This window comes from Gallus gallus, chromosome 5 (assembly GCF_016699485.2).
Source record: "Gallus gallus isolate bGalGal1 chromosome 5, bGalGal1.mat.broiler.GRCg7b, whole genome shotgun sequence".
Taxonomy (NCBI): Eukaryota; Metazoa; Chordata; class Aves; order Galliformes; family Phasianidae; genus Gallus; species Gallus gallus.
The window spans coordinates 8,779,252-8,796,729 of NC_052536.1; the positions used below are offsets into that span (position 1 = coordinate 8,779,252).

A 17,478-nucleotide genomic window follows, 5' to 3' on the forward strand; every position below is an offset into this window, starting at 1 on the left:
GAGATGAAATGTTCAGCTTGTCATGTAGAGTATCTTATGCCAACAGGAAACTATATTGAATTGGAGAGTAAATAGGAAGAACATTCCCGGTAAATACACGTACATATTTCTGTTGCTGGGAAAGATTAAGAAGGGGCCCCTGCACAGCCAGCATGTTAGCTGGCTTCTGCTTGTTAAGAAAATCCCAGTGTCTTCAACATAGAACAAGAACCGCTTTAACTTTAATACTGTATTTTGTTCAGAAGTAATATAGGAGCAGCTAAGCAATGAGATACTTAATCTGTGCGATGCTGTATGAAATGACCCAATGCAGCATTTTCAATTCAGTAATAATCTGTAATTGAGACGTGCACTAAGATCAGGTCATCATGTTGTGGTGCACCTCTGCATCTCGTGTTTGTCATGAGAGGTCAATGATACGAGCCAGAACTTCTGTAACTTCTGTCAGGTTTCTTGTAAACTTCTCACCCAACTCACTGGATTTCTTTTTTTTCCATGAAATGTATGCATTGTGACATGGGAACATATATTCCCTGTGTTGAAATTAGACAGCATGTGTGATTAAATTAAGACTGTTTATTAAGTGTATAATCAAGGAAGTTCAAATCAGTCTTTGGTCTCAATAAATTGTGTACTCTCCAGCCATTGCAACATGCTACTACCTGTTGCATGAAATGGATGCTGCTGGCTTTGTTGTAGATGCAGTTTAAATGGGGAATTGTGATTAAGCTCTATGAACTAGCAAAAGAGAACTTACCGTTCAGGGTTTCCTACTAGATTTGTCATCTGTCAAAGAACAAATAGAACACGAAAGGAATTTTATGTGACATGTACTGCTAATGGGTGCTTACTGCTGCAGCAGCAGAGCAAATAGGAATTTGGTGTTTATAAGTTTAGGGAAATAGAAGGATATTTTGCAAGTTAATTTTGTGCAGAGGCTGTTGTGCACTCCAGAGTCTCATCTGTTTTCTGTCAGCCCCCTCGGGTTATGGTTTGTTGCTGTGATTAATTCAGTCAGTCAGCCAAGTGCTTCCACGAGAGCAAATCCGTCTCTCTCTGCAGAACTAGCTCACCTTGGACTTGTGTGAGCTTTAATGCCGGGGCAAAGAAAGCCTGTGGGTGAGACAAGACCATCCCTAACAATGACAGCCATTGGAGCAGCCTCCAGTCAGCAAATGTCAAACTGTACCTTCAGTAGACCCTGCTCGTGTTCTTGCATTTGTTTGGCATATCTGGAACACAGAGAGCTCTGTTGTTGACTGCTATATTGCTGGTGCCCTGATGCCAGACAGCTTTTCAGACGTGAGAAAAGTGTAATCTCCAAAAAGCAGCTATCTGAGAGATAAAGAAATAAAAAAAGAAATAAAATGGGAAGAGCAAAGGAAACTTGTTTTTTTTGCTTATAGAAAAAGACTGAAATATCCTCTTCAGAACAGATGACTTTTCTTTCTAGTTTTACTGTTAGGAATGCAAAAATAAGTTTTCTCATTATTTCAAAGTAAATTTAATAGCACTAAAATGGTAAGACCTTACAAAACTGTACATTTCAAAAATGTGGCTGCAGAGGAGCAAAATTTCAGTCCATATATTTCTTCTTGTAAGATCACACTTAAATTGTTGCTAACGCCTTTTTTTAACATATATGTACAGTTTATCTGAATTCAAAATATGTAGATCTCAGCATTGTAAACTGATAGTAAAGACTTCTCTGAAGCTATTTCAGTTCTTAAACCCACTGTGCATCACTGATTGTTTGGTAGCGCTGATTGCTGTGCATGCTTTCTGACCTGCATTCTGTTCTGTCTGCTACACCAGCGAGGTTAGGACCTCAATTTCTTTTTCAGTGTATTGTCTTCAAAAACAGTTACATTATGGTATCGTACAGAAATGAAACCTGATAGATGAATGTTTTTTTTAATTTGTTCATTCATACATCACTTATTTCCTTATTCCTTTATTCATTCATTTACTCATCATTTCCAGCACGAGTGCTGAGTTTTCTCAATCGCTAGATAACTATCTTTTAGTGGAGAATGGAAATGAAGACAGGATTTTAGTATCTGGTTAATTTAAGGCATTAGTTAGTGATTATACTGTCAGACAAACAACAATTACTTTTTGTATGTAGTATGAACATTTGTGTTATCACAAGTCTTACTGAAATTAATGAATTTTTTAGTATTGTGTTATAGAAAGCAGTGGTTGATTAAGTTCTGACAGTTGCCATTGGGAAAACAATTAATTACAGAAATATATCTTTATCCAATACAGTGCTGTTTAATTAAACAGAAAACCTAAGTTGAGCTTTTCGTGCTGTGATGTGAAAAGTGCTATATAAAAGGGAATACGTTTGGCATGCTTACTAAAGGTTACAGTGTTAATGTGCTCTGAATATGTGGTTCTTTCCTTGGTGATATGTTTCAGGGCACATTAGCCCTATAAATACGTTTTTCATTGAGGAAATATTATAACAGAATGAGCAGATATTTTTTTGTTTTTCTGTTGCTTCTTACTCTCTGTGGTGAATGTACTGTGCCAATTCTGAAATCTTTCAATCTGTTTAGGAGTACATGCTTTATATACAGCCACTGTCAAGGCCCACACTGTAACACAAATGCACCTGGTCTGTCTGATAGCCTCTTCACGAGGGCTGAGCCTGTTCTGCTTTTGCTCCTGTTTCTCCCCTTCCATGAACTTTGCAACTTAGATCCTGAAGCCTTCAGGCTTCCTTCAAATAAATCAGTTCTCATGTCCCACTGCTGTTCTTTCTGTTATGTCAATGGGAATTGCATGGTATTGAGTTTCCTCATCTCTTCCAGGATGTGTAGAGCAGAAACTTCATCCTCCAGATCACAGTCTATTCACCGTCTTTCTTTAAACCAGTGCGTGCATAGATTTACAGCACATACGATGGGTATGCTTAAAACTAATTCAGAAGAACATTCTTCCTTTGTTTGCTGCTGAAGACTTGCTGGCTATTCAGTTGCAGTGTGGTGAAGTATCAGTATCTCAGGAGGTCAGAAAAATCTCAGAGGATTTCACAAAGGAAGGATTTCACAGAGAGGTTTTTTGTTTATTTGTTTGGGGGGTTTTATGGTGGTTTTTTTTTTTTTTTAGTATTTTAAAATATCTAACAGAGAATCAAAACACTTCAGGGAACTAAGGAACTTTTTCACTTTCGATTATTGTAGTGTTCTGCAGTTTTCTTTTTCTTAATTGAGTGTTTGTGGTTTTATACTTCATGAGTATCAACCAACAATGCCTGAAGATAGCTCTGACAGAACATCGTTATCAGCCACCTCTCTTCTTGCTGTCTTCGCATTTCTGTGCTTCCATTAATGTAAGTCTGCAGTAGTTCTGTCCCTTGAGAAAGACTTTGTAGTCCTTAGACAGGAAACAGATATGTTTGCAGTTTCTTGTGTATCCTTGACCATTTTTCCTGTGTACAGTTCAAGAATGACAATACCCTTCTCATTCTTAGATATTTTCTTTCTAAGGATCTTCATGGTATTGCTCCCTCTCTGATTTGTTTTGTTAAAAGATTTTTTCTTGTTCTAAACAAATCCAGTCAAATTCTGCATATCCATTTGCTCCCAGTGGAGTAAATGGATACTTCTCCTCTATTCTGGGGATTCGGGCAGCATTTCAATTCATTAGTGTCTATCTGTTGTTCCAGTTCACTTCTACAAAATTCTTTCATAGTGTTTTGGTTCATCGAGTCTCACCTGTGAGAGTAATAAAGAAACTCTCTACACTGAAGTTAGCTTTGTGCAGGAGTAATGTTTACCTCTACCTGCAGCTTTCTTAGGACTGGAAGTGTAGGTATTTATGGGAAAAATATCCAAACCCAGTATATTTCTACTTTAGATATCTTACTAAGTAAATAAGCACAAGTTGAGATGTGAAAATAAAATAAATCATATTTCAGCACGACAGACCTTTACTCAAATGTTAATGAACAGACAGTAAAAGAATAAAATGTTTTAATCAGCTATTTGACAGTTTAATATTTAAGAAATATTGCTTGCCACCTTCCCTGTTGATGGGGAAAAAAAGAATATTTTCCCCTTAACAATTCTGGGTTTAATTTTAAATGCAGACCTATTTTGATTGATATTTTATTGGCATTTGTTCTTTACTGGAATTTGGTTTTGATAATAAGAACCAAATCAAAACCAACAATAACAGCAACAATAACAAAACTTGGAGTAAGTAACTAAACTTATTTTTAGAAGCATCTGTCAAACCTGTCTGTGTGAGCCAGGCATGCAATCAGTTGGAAGCCTTCATTGGCAATACAGGTTATATTTGTATAGTTTAAAATATGTTGTCATGCATATTTGGCATTTCACTTCATTACCGTGAGAGTACTTTCAATATATGAAACCACCATTGGTATGTTTTACCTTCCATTGTCTGCTCTGCTTTATTGAGAAATCTATTCAACACTGTCATTAATCTCGAGCTTAGCAGTCTTACTTTGGGTATGTATCAAAACTATGCATATTGAGACAGTTTTGCACTTTTGTCTTTCAGGAATGAAGACATTGTTATCTAAATATTTTCTTATTAATTATCTTTAGCTGCATCATTGTCTGTGGAAAAAAAAATGTGCTTAATCATGATCACTCAGGGTATAGGCAGATTTGTGTTTGAAAGCTCTTGGAATCCAGAGGGCTTTTTGTTCCTCCTTTCAGTATGTCTGCAGAGGGATTTAATGAAATTGATAATAACAAAGTGGTATCAACGTGCAAATGACAGACATGACCATACATCTTCCTAAGTAGATTATGTAGTATGTCCAATCCCTGTTTCCTCGTGCTTGTGTAATGTTTGGGTTTGGATATCAACCGTCTGCTCAAGTCAGTGTTGCCAGAACATAATTAGTATTGTTAGACTTTGAGGGAGCAATATTTAGGTAGGAATGTTTATCTGAAAGGACTTATTTTTGCTATACTTATTTTCAGTCTCTTGGATACAATGTTGAACGATCACTTGGCCTTTTTGGCATCTAAAGCATCATCTTTCTGCATGGTCCTCTTGTGCTTTCCCACTTCCCCTGAAGCTGATTTGTGGAAAAGTCTTTGACCCATTCTGCGTCTTCTGAAGAACATGCAACATTCGTGGTTTGGATACTAAATTACCTTCATTTTCATTCCAAAATGAATAGGTTTTTTTTTCTAAAAACGTGTTTTGATTCTAGTACTGTCTGTCACACCCGCTGTTTGCTTTCATGTGCTTAGAAATTAGTAAGAACACTTACTTCATTAAATGTTTAATTCTTTGAGAGAGTCTTAGCTGAAAGCTTTGTGCTTTTGAAACTGTTTCTCCTCCTCCCCAGTCTGACAAAGTCCAAATAAATTAATCTCTTGGGGTACTTGTCTGACTCATATTCTCCGTGCTACCCAGCCAGAAAGCAGGATAAATTAACCTTTACAGAACTCTGTGCTGGCACAGCTCTATCGCTCCCCTTTCATGAATAAATTTGACTGTGATTTAGTCATGTAATATGGAGTACAGTCCTACTGAACTGCGTAATTTCCAAGATGTACGTTGGGCCTAAGCTGAATGACATTACAGTTGTGTTCTTATATTTTTGTCTGTGTGTAGCTGATGGTAGGTGCAGAATAGTTTTTGGGTTGGGCAAATGAGTGCAATTTGGCAGGAATTGCCTATGACTATTGAGAATATTTGCTGCCTCTTATTTATTAGTTAAGCATGGAATTCATTCATTAGCAGTGCTTTGCAATTGCATCTAAAAATAAAAATGAAAAGAGTTCTGTGTTTTTTCTCTTATTTTGTTTCCCAGTTACCTTTAGAGTGTGACACTGCCTGGCACAGAACTTGTACTGTGCAATCTCCAGTGGCCTTTCAGAAAGGCTTTTCTGTCTTTGTTGACCCATTTCCTGGATTAGTCTGGCTAAGTTACGGATTATTTTGTCTGTTAAGCTTTTTCTTGTGTCCAGTAATTCAAGAGTGGCATATTGGCATAATAGTGTATCCAGCTAGTTGAGCTTCTAGCTTTCATGTTTAGAACTCTTAAAAAGTTTGAAGAAGTTAAGGGTAACATTTTATTTTCTTGCAAAAGAGAGGACACTTAGTAACTTGTCAAGTACACTTTGGTGTTTTGTTTTTTAATCATGCTAGAATAAATACTTAAATTCTAGAACAACAGGAAACAGGCAGAATGATACATTTGTTGATGTAGGATGTCAGATAATTTAGTATAAATTACAGATTCTTTAAATACTTGAAAACAGTGAAGGTCAGGAAGCTTCCATTCAAAATTTTCCAGCATATGTATAATATTTTACAGGATGTCTGTCTGTCAGTAGACTGCAAAAGAATAATCTGTAAAAACCAACTTGTTTGTTGTTTTTCGTGTTGTCTATTTATGCCCTGACAAATGAGCATCGGATGTAGTGTCGAGTCTGAAGAACAGTGTGCAGTTCAAGGTTACAAACAAGCCAGAGTGTGTAGCATGAGGAAACTAGACACAGGCTGTTATTCTGAACTGTTTCTTTTCAGTAAATTAATGTTTTGGCCTTGAAATAACATGTTAGTGTGGTCAGATGATTTAATTGATGATTTAAATGATTTATAAAAGGAAAGGAATCAAAAACTTTTCTGTGAGTAATCTGTGTGATTCTGTCAGATGAAAATTTCTTTCACAATCATTATATTGTTCATATTCTTGAAAAAAATATTTGAAAGAATGTGTGGAGCTCTAATTTTGCATCAACTGAGAGACTACTACCTTGAAAGTAAGAAAATTCTATGTTAATCTTCATTGTGAAGTGTTGATTTTATTTATCTAGTTTTCTTGTGTGTTGTGTACAGAGGTCCATAATTTTCAGGTGAAGACTGAAAGCACAGAAAATGTCATGTTTTCTGAAGCTAGAAAAACCCTTCAGGCTCTGCCTGTCACATGAGGTAACTGGAGCACCTTGCTCTTTTGTCCCCATTTGGCCTTCACCCAGCTGCACAGCCAAGCTGTACCAGGCCCCATGTATGCTGTCCTGCCCAGCTTGTTCAGCATGGAGGCCTGTTGGCCAACTGCAGATTGCACGGCAGCAATGCACACAGCTTGCAGCTGCTTTTCACCACTTTTTCCAAGGACTTTGGACACGTGTCAGGGAATGCCAAACTGCAGAGAGAATTCCTCCTGTACTTTATGTGGTGGCCAATGTCTGGGCAGTCTCTTTGCTTTGGCTACAGCTTTCATTTGTCCCTTTTTCAACTCTGTGTTGTATCTTTCCCAGTGTCTTTACTGTTGTTTTTTTTTTTTTCTTGCTAGCCCTTACAGGACCTGCTGATAGGTGAAAGAGATGTATTTAGATGCTCACAGGTTTGGTCCCTGTCACAAGCTCTGTAAATAAAGCTGTGCTTTTGTCTAACTTGGCAAAGCTGGGGCTACGTCAGGTGCATTCATATCACAGCAAACATTTTAAATTCATCCTCCATGGCATGTGAGGAAGTACTGAAGGACAGCAAATCGAATGTAATAAAAACATTTACAAGAAGGGTCGTAAGGAGGATCTGGGGAGCTACAGGCCTGTCAGCCTGACCTTGATACTGGGGAAGGTCATGGAATAGATCATCTTGAGTGTGATCACTTGGCATGTGTGGAGCAGCCAGGGGATCAGGTGAAAGGCAGGTCCTGCTTGACTAACCTCATCTCATTCTGTGACCAGGTGACCCACCTGGTAGACAAGGGATAGGCTGTTGATGTAGTCTACCTAGCCTTCAGTAAAGCCTTTCACACTGGTTTCCACAGTGCTCTCCTGGAGAAGCTGACAGCCCGTGGCTTGGACAGGTGCACTCTTTACTGGCAAAGAACTGACTGGAGGGCTGGGCCCAGGGAGAGGTGGTGAATGGAGTTAAATCCAGCTGGTGACTGGTCACAAGTGGTGCTCCCGAGGGGTCGATACTGGGGCCTATCCTGTTCAATATTGTTGTTAATGACCTGGATGCTCAGTGCATGCTTAGTGCATGCTTAGAAAGCTTGCAGATGACACAAAGTTGGAAGTGTGTAAAGAGGTGTTCATCTGCCTGAGGGTAGGAAGGCCCTGCAGAGCTATCTGGACAGGTTAGGTCAATGGACTGAGTCTGATTATTATGAGCTGTAACAAGGCCAAGTGCTGAGTCCTGTGTTTTGGTTACAGCAACCCCATGCATCACTACAGGAATGGGGGAGAGTGACTAGAAAGCTGAATGGAGGAAAAGAACCGGTGTTAGTTGATCTAGACTGAACATGAGCCAGCATTGTGCCCAGATGGCCAAGAAGGCCAATGTATCAGAAAGGCTTGTATCAGAAATAATGTTGCCAGCAGGAGGAGGGAGGCGATCATCACTCTGTACTCAGCTCTGGTGAGGCCGCACCTGAAGTGCTGTATTCAGTACAAGACTTCACTACAGAAAAGACATCAAGGTCCTGGAGCATGTTTAGAGGAGGGCAAAGAAGCTGGTGAGGGGTCTGGAGCACGTCTTGTGGGGCGTGACTGAAGGAACCTCCTGAAAGGAGGTTGTGGTGAGGTGGGGGTTGACCTCTTCTTCCATGTAACTAGCAATAGGACTAGAGGGAATGGCCTCGAGTTGTGCCAGGGGAAATTTGGGGTGGATATAAAGAAAAATTTCTCTGAAAGAGTGGTCAGGCACTTGAATGGGCTGTCCAGGGATGTGATTGAGTCACCATTGCTGGAGCTGTTAAAAAAGTGTGTAGTTGTGGTACTTGGGGACATGCTTTCATGGGCAGTATTGATGGTGGGTGGGTAGTTGGGCTAGATGATCTTGAAAGTTGTTTCCAATCTTAATGATTCTATTATTCTAAATATTCTTAAGCATGGCGTAAGTTTGTACATGGGAGGTAACAGCTAAAAATAATCATCTTAGTTTCAGATTATATTGGGACTGATTAAGCTACAATGAGAAACACTTTTGTGAAGTGTGAACTACATCTTTATCTTCAGCTACTTATATGCAGCAAAACCAAACTGGTTTCCCTAGTGTGAATATTTATGTGCTATACAAATTTGTTTTCCTTGATAATTCCTGCCAAAGCCGTGTAGTCTTATATAGGATTGTTTGACAACTGTTGCATTGATTATAAGAAAACTATTTCAGATGTTCTAGAAATATATTCTCAAGCATCTTGATAAGGTATTTGGTATGGAATTAATGCTGTAAGAAGCCTGCTTGCTATAGTATTAACTGTTTGAAAACAAAAAGTATATTTGAAGGCAATCTTTAAAACCTTTTGGGAAAGAACCAAGGGCAGCTTTGTATACAAATAGCAGTTCAAGTTTTTAATTTTTCACAGAGATTTCTGAACTAGCAGCAGTTTCTATCTTGCTGTACAAATGTATGCATTCGTACATACAAGAAAGGGCACTGTTTCAGTTTAGCTTCTAACCATTCCATGATGAATTTTTTTTTTTCATTCACATAAGGATACTTGGCTTTTCTTTAAAGTTATACTTCATGTATTGCAAAGTAGTTTGACTTACAGTAGCACAATATTAATATTAGCAATAGCTCCCTCTCTGCCATTGATTTCATGAAGCTGTTAGGATTCTTGGAGAACAGAGTTCAAAAGCACAAGCTGTTATGTTATTGACTTATTCATTGCAATATATCTCTCTCAAAAGCTCTCTCTGAATCCTTGTCCTTTACAAGAAGCAACATTTTGAATTATAGAGAAAAAAATTGTCAAAACCAAATAAAAATTACTGAAGTCAAATGAGTTGTTAAATATAGTATGACTCTGGTGGCTCTCAGTAGTCGCATTTCTTTTGGAAGACTGTTGTAAGATAAGCAGTAGTTTTGTGAAGGTAGTGCAGACTGTCTTACTGATAACCCAAGCTATATCCTCAAGGAGCCATCATGCATTCCAGTATATTTCAGGAAATTTCATAAATTTGATCGTATCTCAGACATGTTTATTTCTCAGGATGGAACTTTGTTTTAAAGGAAATGTATTTTTGGTTTTCCCTGTAAGCACACGGCTTTGTCTCTTAGGAAGATTATATGGTGCTTAAAAAAAAATCCCATCATCTGATTCATGTGTCTTACACAAAATCTAGTGGGGTTCATTTAAGCAGTCTGCTCTTCTTTAACATATCCTTCCAATGACATTGTATGCCCTTACTGCACTTTTTTAACCTCATGACTCCTAGAATGCTTTCTATGGATGAAGTATGAGTGTGTTTACTAGGAAGTTTTTGTCATTTTCTTTTTTAGCTCAGCAGTATTAAGCCTGGATAAGTGACCAGAATTGAATTCTAGATACATAGAAGGTTATGCTGAAGGCGCGCATGTTACTGTTTGAAGTCATTATTAAGTGTTGCTGGGATTTGTGCTGCGAAGAAAAATTTTTTTCAAAGTGGTATTGAAAAAGGAGATGTTACAGAATATATTAGAAATGTATTCAGGTGGTGTTTTAGCAACCTGAGAAGTAGATTGAAAGTTGCACTGGTTACAGAAGGGGTTGAAAAAATGCGGATTGGCAATTTATGGATTTACATGTGTTGTTTGAAAATTCCCCCAGAAAATGGTGCATTTTAAATTGTTACAAGTTTTTTTTTTTTTTTTTTTTTTTTTTTTTTTTTTTTTTAAGGAATCCAAAATGTACTCAGCTTGTTCTGTGCCGTGCTTACAGAAAATAAAGTTCTCTTTCACTCAGCAAGTTTTCAGAGGCTCAGTGATGCCTGCAGAGCTCTGGAGTCTTTAATGTTTCCTCTCAAATATAGGTGAGTTAAGCTGTAGATCTCTGAACTCTTAGACTCATTGTATAACTTGTAACTCACCTTGCATTGTCATTAGCAAAAACTGTGCTGTGTTTGTTTGACTAAGTTTCAAGTAAGGTTTTCATGATGAGATATACAGCTCTTCTACAAGTCTTGTCTGCAGCCTATGCAGCATTTGAAAATCTCTTGCATTATGACAGTGAAATAATGAAGGGAGAAACATCCTGCCTGCAAATAAAACAGAACCCAAATCACAACTCACAGCATCAGTTAGATGGTAAAACTTGATACTGGTGATCCATAAGTAAATGCATGAAGAAGAAAACATTTGGGCAAGACCTATTAGCTGTGTGCCAGTAAGAAAGAAACAGTGCATGCCAAGAGAATGAGAGACTGTGGTCAAAAATTGAAACAGTGGTGTGCTGGATTTCTGACTGGATGCTGGGAAAACATGTTTTATTGTAAGAATAACTAAGCACTGAAACAGAGTGGAAGAATGGAAACTCCATCCCTGTGGGCTTTTAGGACCCAACTGGATAAAGACCAGTACAACTTGATCTGAATTTGGTCTTGGTCCTGCTTTGAGCAGGTTACATTAAGTGATCTCCTGGGGCTCTTTATAACCTGAAAGATTCCTTGATTCTAAGAAAACATCTGTATTAGCTAGTAACAGTTTTAAGTCATTGACAAATATTCTCCAGAGAATGAATTTAAATCGAATTTAAATATAAAAAGTCCCATCTGGGTCCAACATTTTGAAGTGGAAAACTTAATGTCAAGTTATTTGGCTTTTAAGCAAGAAGACGTGTAATTCTGACTCATCTGTTTTAAAGAATGCTTGTATTTTATTAGCATATTTTTATGTGTTTAAAATATTTCAGAGGTAGGCATAATATTAATCTAGAATAAAAAGGAGAAAAAAATAAGATTCCAATATTCCAAATTCCAATATGTTGGAATGTTTATGTGATAAAATAGTAATTAATATAAGTTTTTAATCGTAGTTATCTGTTAACAGTTGAAATGCATTGGTTGATCTAGATCCAGAATTTTTTCTTGCTCTAATGAAAAGACTTAAATTGCTGATCTAAGCAAGTAAGCAGTAGCTGACGTAGATCTGTATAATGTTTAGCAGTCACTTCAGTATGAAACCAAAGGATTTCATTTTGACATTCTTTATTAATAAATATTTTACAGAAGTCTGAACTGTAGCTTTCCGTGCAGTGTCTAATCATGTTTTAAAAATGCAAGTATTATCCATAACTTTAATGTTTATAATCACCCCAAAATTTTGAATGAATATAATATCTGTATAACATAAAAATATAAATATAAATTGCTTTTGTTTTGCAAGATTGACTTGTTTACAATAAGTTGTGAACACTGTAATATAATCATTTCTGGAGTTTATGGTTGACAGATACCTCTTCATGAAGTTTTTCACATTTTTTCTTAAAAAAAAAAAAGTGCTTCTAGTAAATATAACTTATGCAGGAAGATTGAAAAAAAAAAAGTGTTATGTAAAGAAATAGAAGATCTTATTTTACTGTATTTATTCTTTTCACAGTTATCCGTATATTCCAATTCTTCCTGCACAGCTATTGGAAGTTCTCAGTTCACCAACACCTTTCATAATTGGTGTACATTCTGTCTTCCGTAATGACATTCATGAGCTTGTAAGTATGACTACTCAGAATGGTCATAGTGTCATCTACGGTGCAGAGATTTTCCATGCTCCAGAGGTGTTCCTATGAACTATTTATATCTTATCAAAATGTTAGTGTAAAAAAGACAATCAGGAGGAGAAGAAGCATAAGCATCAATTCTTCTATAAATATATTAAGACTGTAAAGTAAAGGAAGGAAATGATTGCACGGAGTACAAGATGGGATGGAATGGATCCGTTTCCAAGTTTGTCATGTCAGCCATGAATTTGAGAACCTCTTTTTGTGTTATCAAGTATATCCCCAGTTATTTTATGCTTAATTTTTAAGTGTGCATTTGAGAATCTGTTCCATGGTTACAGAGGTTACAGAGGCGTATAGTTTTACCTAAAAGTTGTCATCGTTGTTTCCTTTTGAAAACAGACTATCAGATATCTCAAATCACTCAACGCAGACCTGGGTCATCCACAAACACTTGGGTTTATATTCATTTTTCACAACTAGGTTCAGTAATATGAAGTATTTGGAGTATTTCCTATATAAAAAACATTCCATACGTTAAAATTAGTACTGTTTTAATTTGCTTTTATCCATTTGTATGTAGATTATAAAATCTGAACTGTTGGTTATTTAAACTATGCTCATAATATAATGCTCACAGTACTACCAATGATGTTTTTGTTTGTCCCTTACAGTTAGATGTAATCATTGCAGATCTGGATGGAGGCACTATTAAAATTCCTGAATGTATTCATCTTTCTCAGCTCCCAGAACCACTGCTACATCAGACTCAAATGGCGCTTTCTCTAGTATGTTTTGATACAAAACTCAAATTCCACTTTCTCATCACTTTTAAAAGCATGACAAAAGTATTTTAGTATTGAATTGCTTTCAAAAGCAGTGAAATATGTGATTTCAAACTATGAATCATGGCAACACTCCTCATTTTAGATTAATGTATTATCTGAAGTTAAAGTAAACATCATCAGTAATTTAATTTAATACCAAAATAAGATTTTTCTCTTTTCAAGAGGAAGGTAGGGGTTTTTCAGTCATAATTGTGCATTTGAAATGAGTTCAACCTCAGGTTTTGAGCAGCAGAGATTCATTTCAAAATCTGCCTTTTTGGAATCCATTCCAACCGTTTATTGGTCAGAAGATTAGCAAACAAATGATCAATAGCTCTTAAACTTCACTTTTATAATGCTCCTTTGTTAATATCTGAGAATAGCTGGTTCTAAGGAATCCTCCAAGTGTAGTTCAACTTTCTGACTAGGAAAAAATTCTTTTTATTGTGTTACGTAGGTTCATTGACTGTAATAGGAGTTTGTGATAACTAGCTCATGTATAGAAACAGGAAGCCAAGAAATTAATCCAACCTTTATTTCTATGAAGTCTATAACTTACCTCAGTCTATTATTTGAAGTAAACCACTGTAAATGTTATTTTGAGAAAGAATAAAAAGTAATTTGTCCTTGCCTCAGCAAAATGGGAGGGAAAAAAATTGTTTTAAAAATTCTCTAGGTTTTGCATCCTGATTTGGAAACAGCAGATTATGCCTTCCCTCCCCCACGAACAGCTTTATCGCACACAAAAATGCTGGTAAGATTTCTATGTTATGTCTGACTTTCTTAAGCAGAAAACTTGAAATTGTATACTGAATTTCTTTTTAAGAATTTTGACTTTGTTTTCTTTTCCTTATCCTCTATTATTGGCTGAGCAAGGAATTGGCAGCAGGACATTGCATTCTGCTCTGTAACAGCATTCTCCTGGGTTCAAAGCTTTTACAAAGATGTTTGTATTAACATGCAAGCACCTTATTTTCCTTTTAAAAAAAGTGGTCTTAAAAAGACTATTGAGTTAAATCTGTGCTTTCTCTGTTTCACAGACCAGTGAAGTTGCAAAATTTTGCTGGAATGGGCAAACTAGTTTTCTGTATTTCTGCCTATCTATCTGTCTATTATTTGGTAAATGTCTGATTTTAGAGACATTAAAAACATCCAATTTATAATTTTAGAGGAAATTTGGGTACAAGTAAATGTGGTAGTTATGTCAGTAAAACATAAGACCCTGGTTTCACAATAGTAACGGAAGGTATTTTACATTATATGTTTGGGCATTTTGGGAAAGGAATTGTATGGGTTTTTTAAACATTGTTATTGTTTTAATGAACCTCACTCAGCCTGAGCGAAACAATACATGATTGTAGTCAAAAAGCAGCCCGGAGAGTTATCTACTAAGGTCTAATTAACTTAGGTTACACATAGTTGTGAAGCCATGACAACTTAACAACCTAGTAAAGCTACTGGCTTTAGCTTGAAGGAACTGCAACTGGAGTTGATGGTCTCAACTAAAATACAAGAGCCAATTCAATTTTAAATTCCATCTTGGTTTTGTTTTGCAGGTGCATTCTGCAATAGTCTAATATTCTTTGCTGCTTTCAATTTTGAAGGAATTTTAACTTGAAAAATTTATTCAAACACTTTCTAGGACCTCAGGTTTTAGACATAGCTGTGGTCTGACTAGATACTGGCAGTGAAATGAAAATAATGTGGATGACACAGTATTTGATTGCAGTGGTTTTAATTGCATCTGGCCTGAAGATGACCCTGACCCAAGGCTGCCCTCATCTCTTCATATCAATTCCACTAGCACCTCTATGTCTTTGTAAGCACTCCCCTACTCAATTTGATGAAAATAAACCTGCTCCAGTGTCACCACCTCCAATGGCACTTTAGAGCCACGCTATCTTAAGGAACAAATCCAGGCTAAGATAGTCACTTTTCTTTCATTAGCATTGATTCTCACTCATGTTGATTCCTACTTGGGATTCACTGTGTGACCATCCAAACAAGTACATTTGCATTGCCATGACACAGACAGTGCTGTGCAGGTATGAGAAAAGAAAAACAGGAGAAAAGGGGTGGGCATGTACTAAATCTGGCATTGTAGTCCAGACACAGGTCAGTGAAACTGTAGCCTGGCATCAGATGGATTTGTGCGTATGTACTTCATGTGGCGTACGGCTGCGCTGTTTCTGTAGGCATTCTATCAATTAGCTTCATATTAGCTTTACATGAAGTGTGGAAAAAATTATGAAAATGTTTTAACAATGCGTTCAATGCTTGTAGGATAAAGAAGTGCGAGCAATTTTCCTTAGGCTATTTGCACAACTTTTCCAAGGATACCGGTCATGCCTTCAGCTGATCAGAATACACGCTGAACCAGTCATTCATTTCCACAAGGTAAAGAAGAAGCAGTTATTTTTATTTGCCTAGCATTAGTAGTTGTTGTGTTATTACCATGTGCTTGCCTTTTGTATAAGTGTTTACAAAACTGAAAGCTAAACTTCAGATGTTTTTTAAATTGCTATTGGCATGGAAAAATTAATCAATATCATTTTGGCATAGCATAAAATCAGTGCTTTTTAGTGGGATGAATTGTGGAGGCAGTGATAAACATGTAGCAAACAACATTAAAATTCATTATAAAGAAACATTTGGGGAATAATCAAGGAATTTTGAAAAGGCGTATGTTTTTACAAGGCAATGATTGAAGGTGACAGTTCTGTTTTATTACCTGTGAGATTCATAAATGTGTACATCAAAATCTTGTTGCATCACACCTGGTATAAATACAGGTATAAAAAGTAATTAGGTAATATAAAAAGTTTTAATTAGAATGTACCTCATTTACTGCAGTCTGCTGAAAATGCATAGTTTACTTGTACAAACATAGTTGTTTCTATTTTTGATACTGATAAAATAGTTGCATTCTTTTCTATCTTTAATGCAGGCAGCCTTTTTGGGCCAGCGAGGCTTGATTGAGAATGACTTTCTAACCAAAGTTCTCAATGGAATGGCGTTTGCTGGTTTTGTGTCGGAGAGGGGTCCTCCCTTTAGAGCCTGTGATCTTTTTGATGAGGTGAAAACTCTTTTTTGGTTTATTTCTTCTTTTAATCCCAAGTAAATTAAAGTGTACCCTGTGACTTTTCAACCTCTGAAAAACTTGAGTGCTTCCAAATACTCACTGTTTATTATATAAAACTTAAGCTAGTTTCTGTATTCTCATTTTCTATTAATCACTTGTTTCTAGATTACTTTTGTATGCCCTATCCATATATATGGAATTAAAGATCTGTGTATTACCATGTGTAAGTCATGGTAATACTATTCCTATTGTCAAGTTTGGAAGTGTGTAATGCATCACATGTTCTAGTACAGAATTGAGTAATTTAATTACATTCTTAGGAACACTGAAACAAAGTAATGAGAAATATTAAATTAAATACCCAAGAAAATGAACTGGGACAAACATTTTTTTCTTTTAAAAATCAGTACCATACTTTTTCTATGTTGCTTTTTATTTGAATGTACAGTACAAATAGGGTTTGGTATTAACTGCTTAGCAACGGTGCGTTTGAGAAATGTAGATTATAGCATTAGAAATGCTAAAGGAATGACTTAGGTATGTAGGATTTCTGTGTTAGGTTATTCTGTAAGATCTGGCAGCAGAAGCTCTATATATAAGTGAAAATATGTTGTGTTGTAGAGCAAAGTGCCTGCAAATTTTTCCCTTTTTTCTTTCTCAGTTTCAATTTAATATTAGCATTTCATAGTTTAAACAATAAATAAATTACTTCTGGTTGAATTGTAAACAGTTTTTTGTTTTTTGTTTTAAGTTGGTAGCCTTTGAAGTTGAAAGAATTAAGGCTGATGAAGGTAATCCACCAAAAATGATAAAGCATGTTAGAGAACTTGCAGAACAGCTCTTCAAAAATGTAAGTTTGCTCTACCTATTGCACTTCAGAATTGATAACACTGAAATTTCGGTTTTCTGAGATTGATCCAGTGTCTGAAAACAGAAACGAGTGCTTGTGATAGTCATCTGCATTGTAACTAAAGACTTGGGAACTTTAAATCTCAACAATTTTGAATGTTAAGGAAGTTCATTATATTAATACTGATTTATTAATATTAATAGTGATTTGTCAATGTCCTACTGCTAATTAGCACAGTTTTCTCCATGTGTATTCACTAAATATATGTAAGCTGTTACTTTCTCTGCTG

The 17,478-nt window shown here is 36.3% G+C and overlaps 1 protein-coding gene across 4 annotated transcripts in view; it reads left to right on the plus strand.

The window, feature by feature from the left end:
* SBF2 (SET binding factor 2) overlaps positions 1 to 17,478 on the plus strand; it is a 232,491-nt gene that overhangs the window by 116,876 nt on the left and 98,137 nt on the right. For all 4 annotated transcript variants that reach the window (XM_015286380.4, XM_015286382.4, NM_001012895.4 and 1 more), the window contains exons 7-13: positions 10,616 to 10,748; positions 12,313 to 12,421; positions 13,105 to 13,218; positions 13,934 to 14,011; positions 15,541 to 15,654; positions 16,205 to 16,333; positions 17,091 to 17,189. In XM_015286380.4, the coding sequence (XP_015141866.1) occupies positions 10,616 to 10,748; positions 12,313 to 12,421; positions 13,105 to 13,218; positions 13,934 to 14,011; positions 15,541 to 15,654; positions 16,205 to 16,333; positions 17,091 to 17,189 (776 nt within the window). The remainder of the gene's footprint in view (positions 1 to 10,615; positions 10,749 to 12,312; positions 12,422 to 13,104; positions 13,219 to 13,933; positions 14,012 to 15,540; positions 15,655 to 16,204; positions 16,334 to 17,090; positions 17,190 to 17,478) is intronic.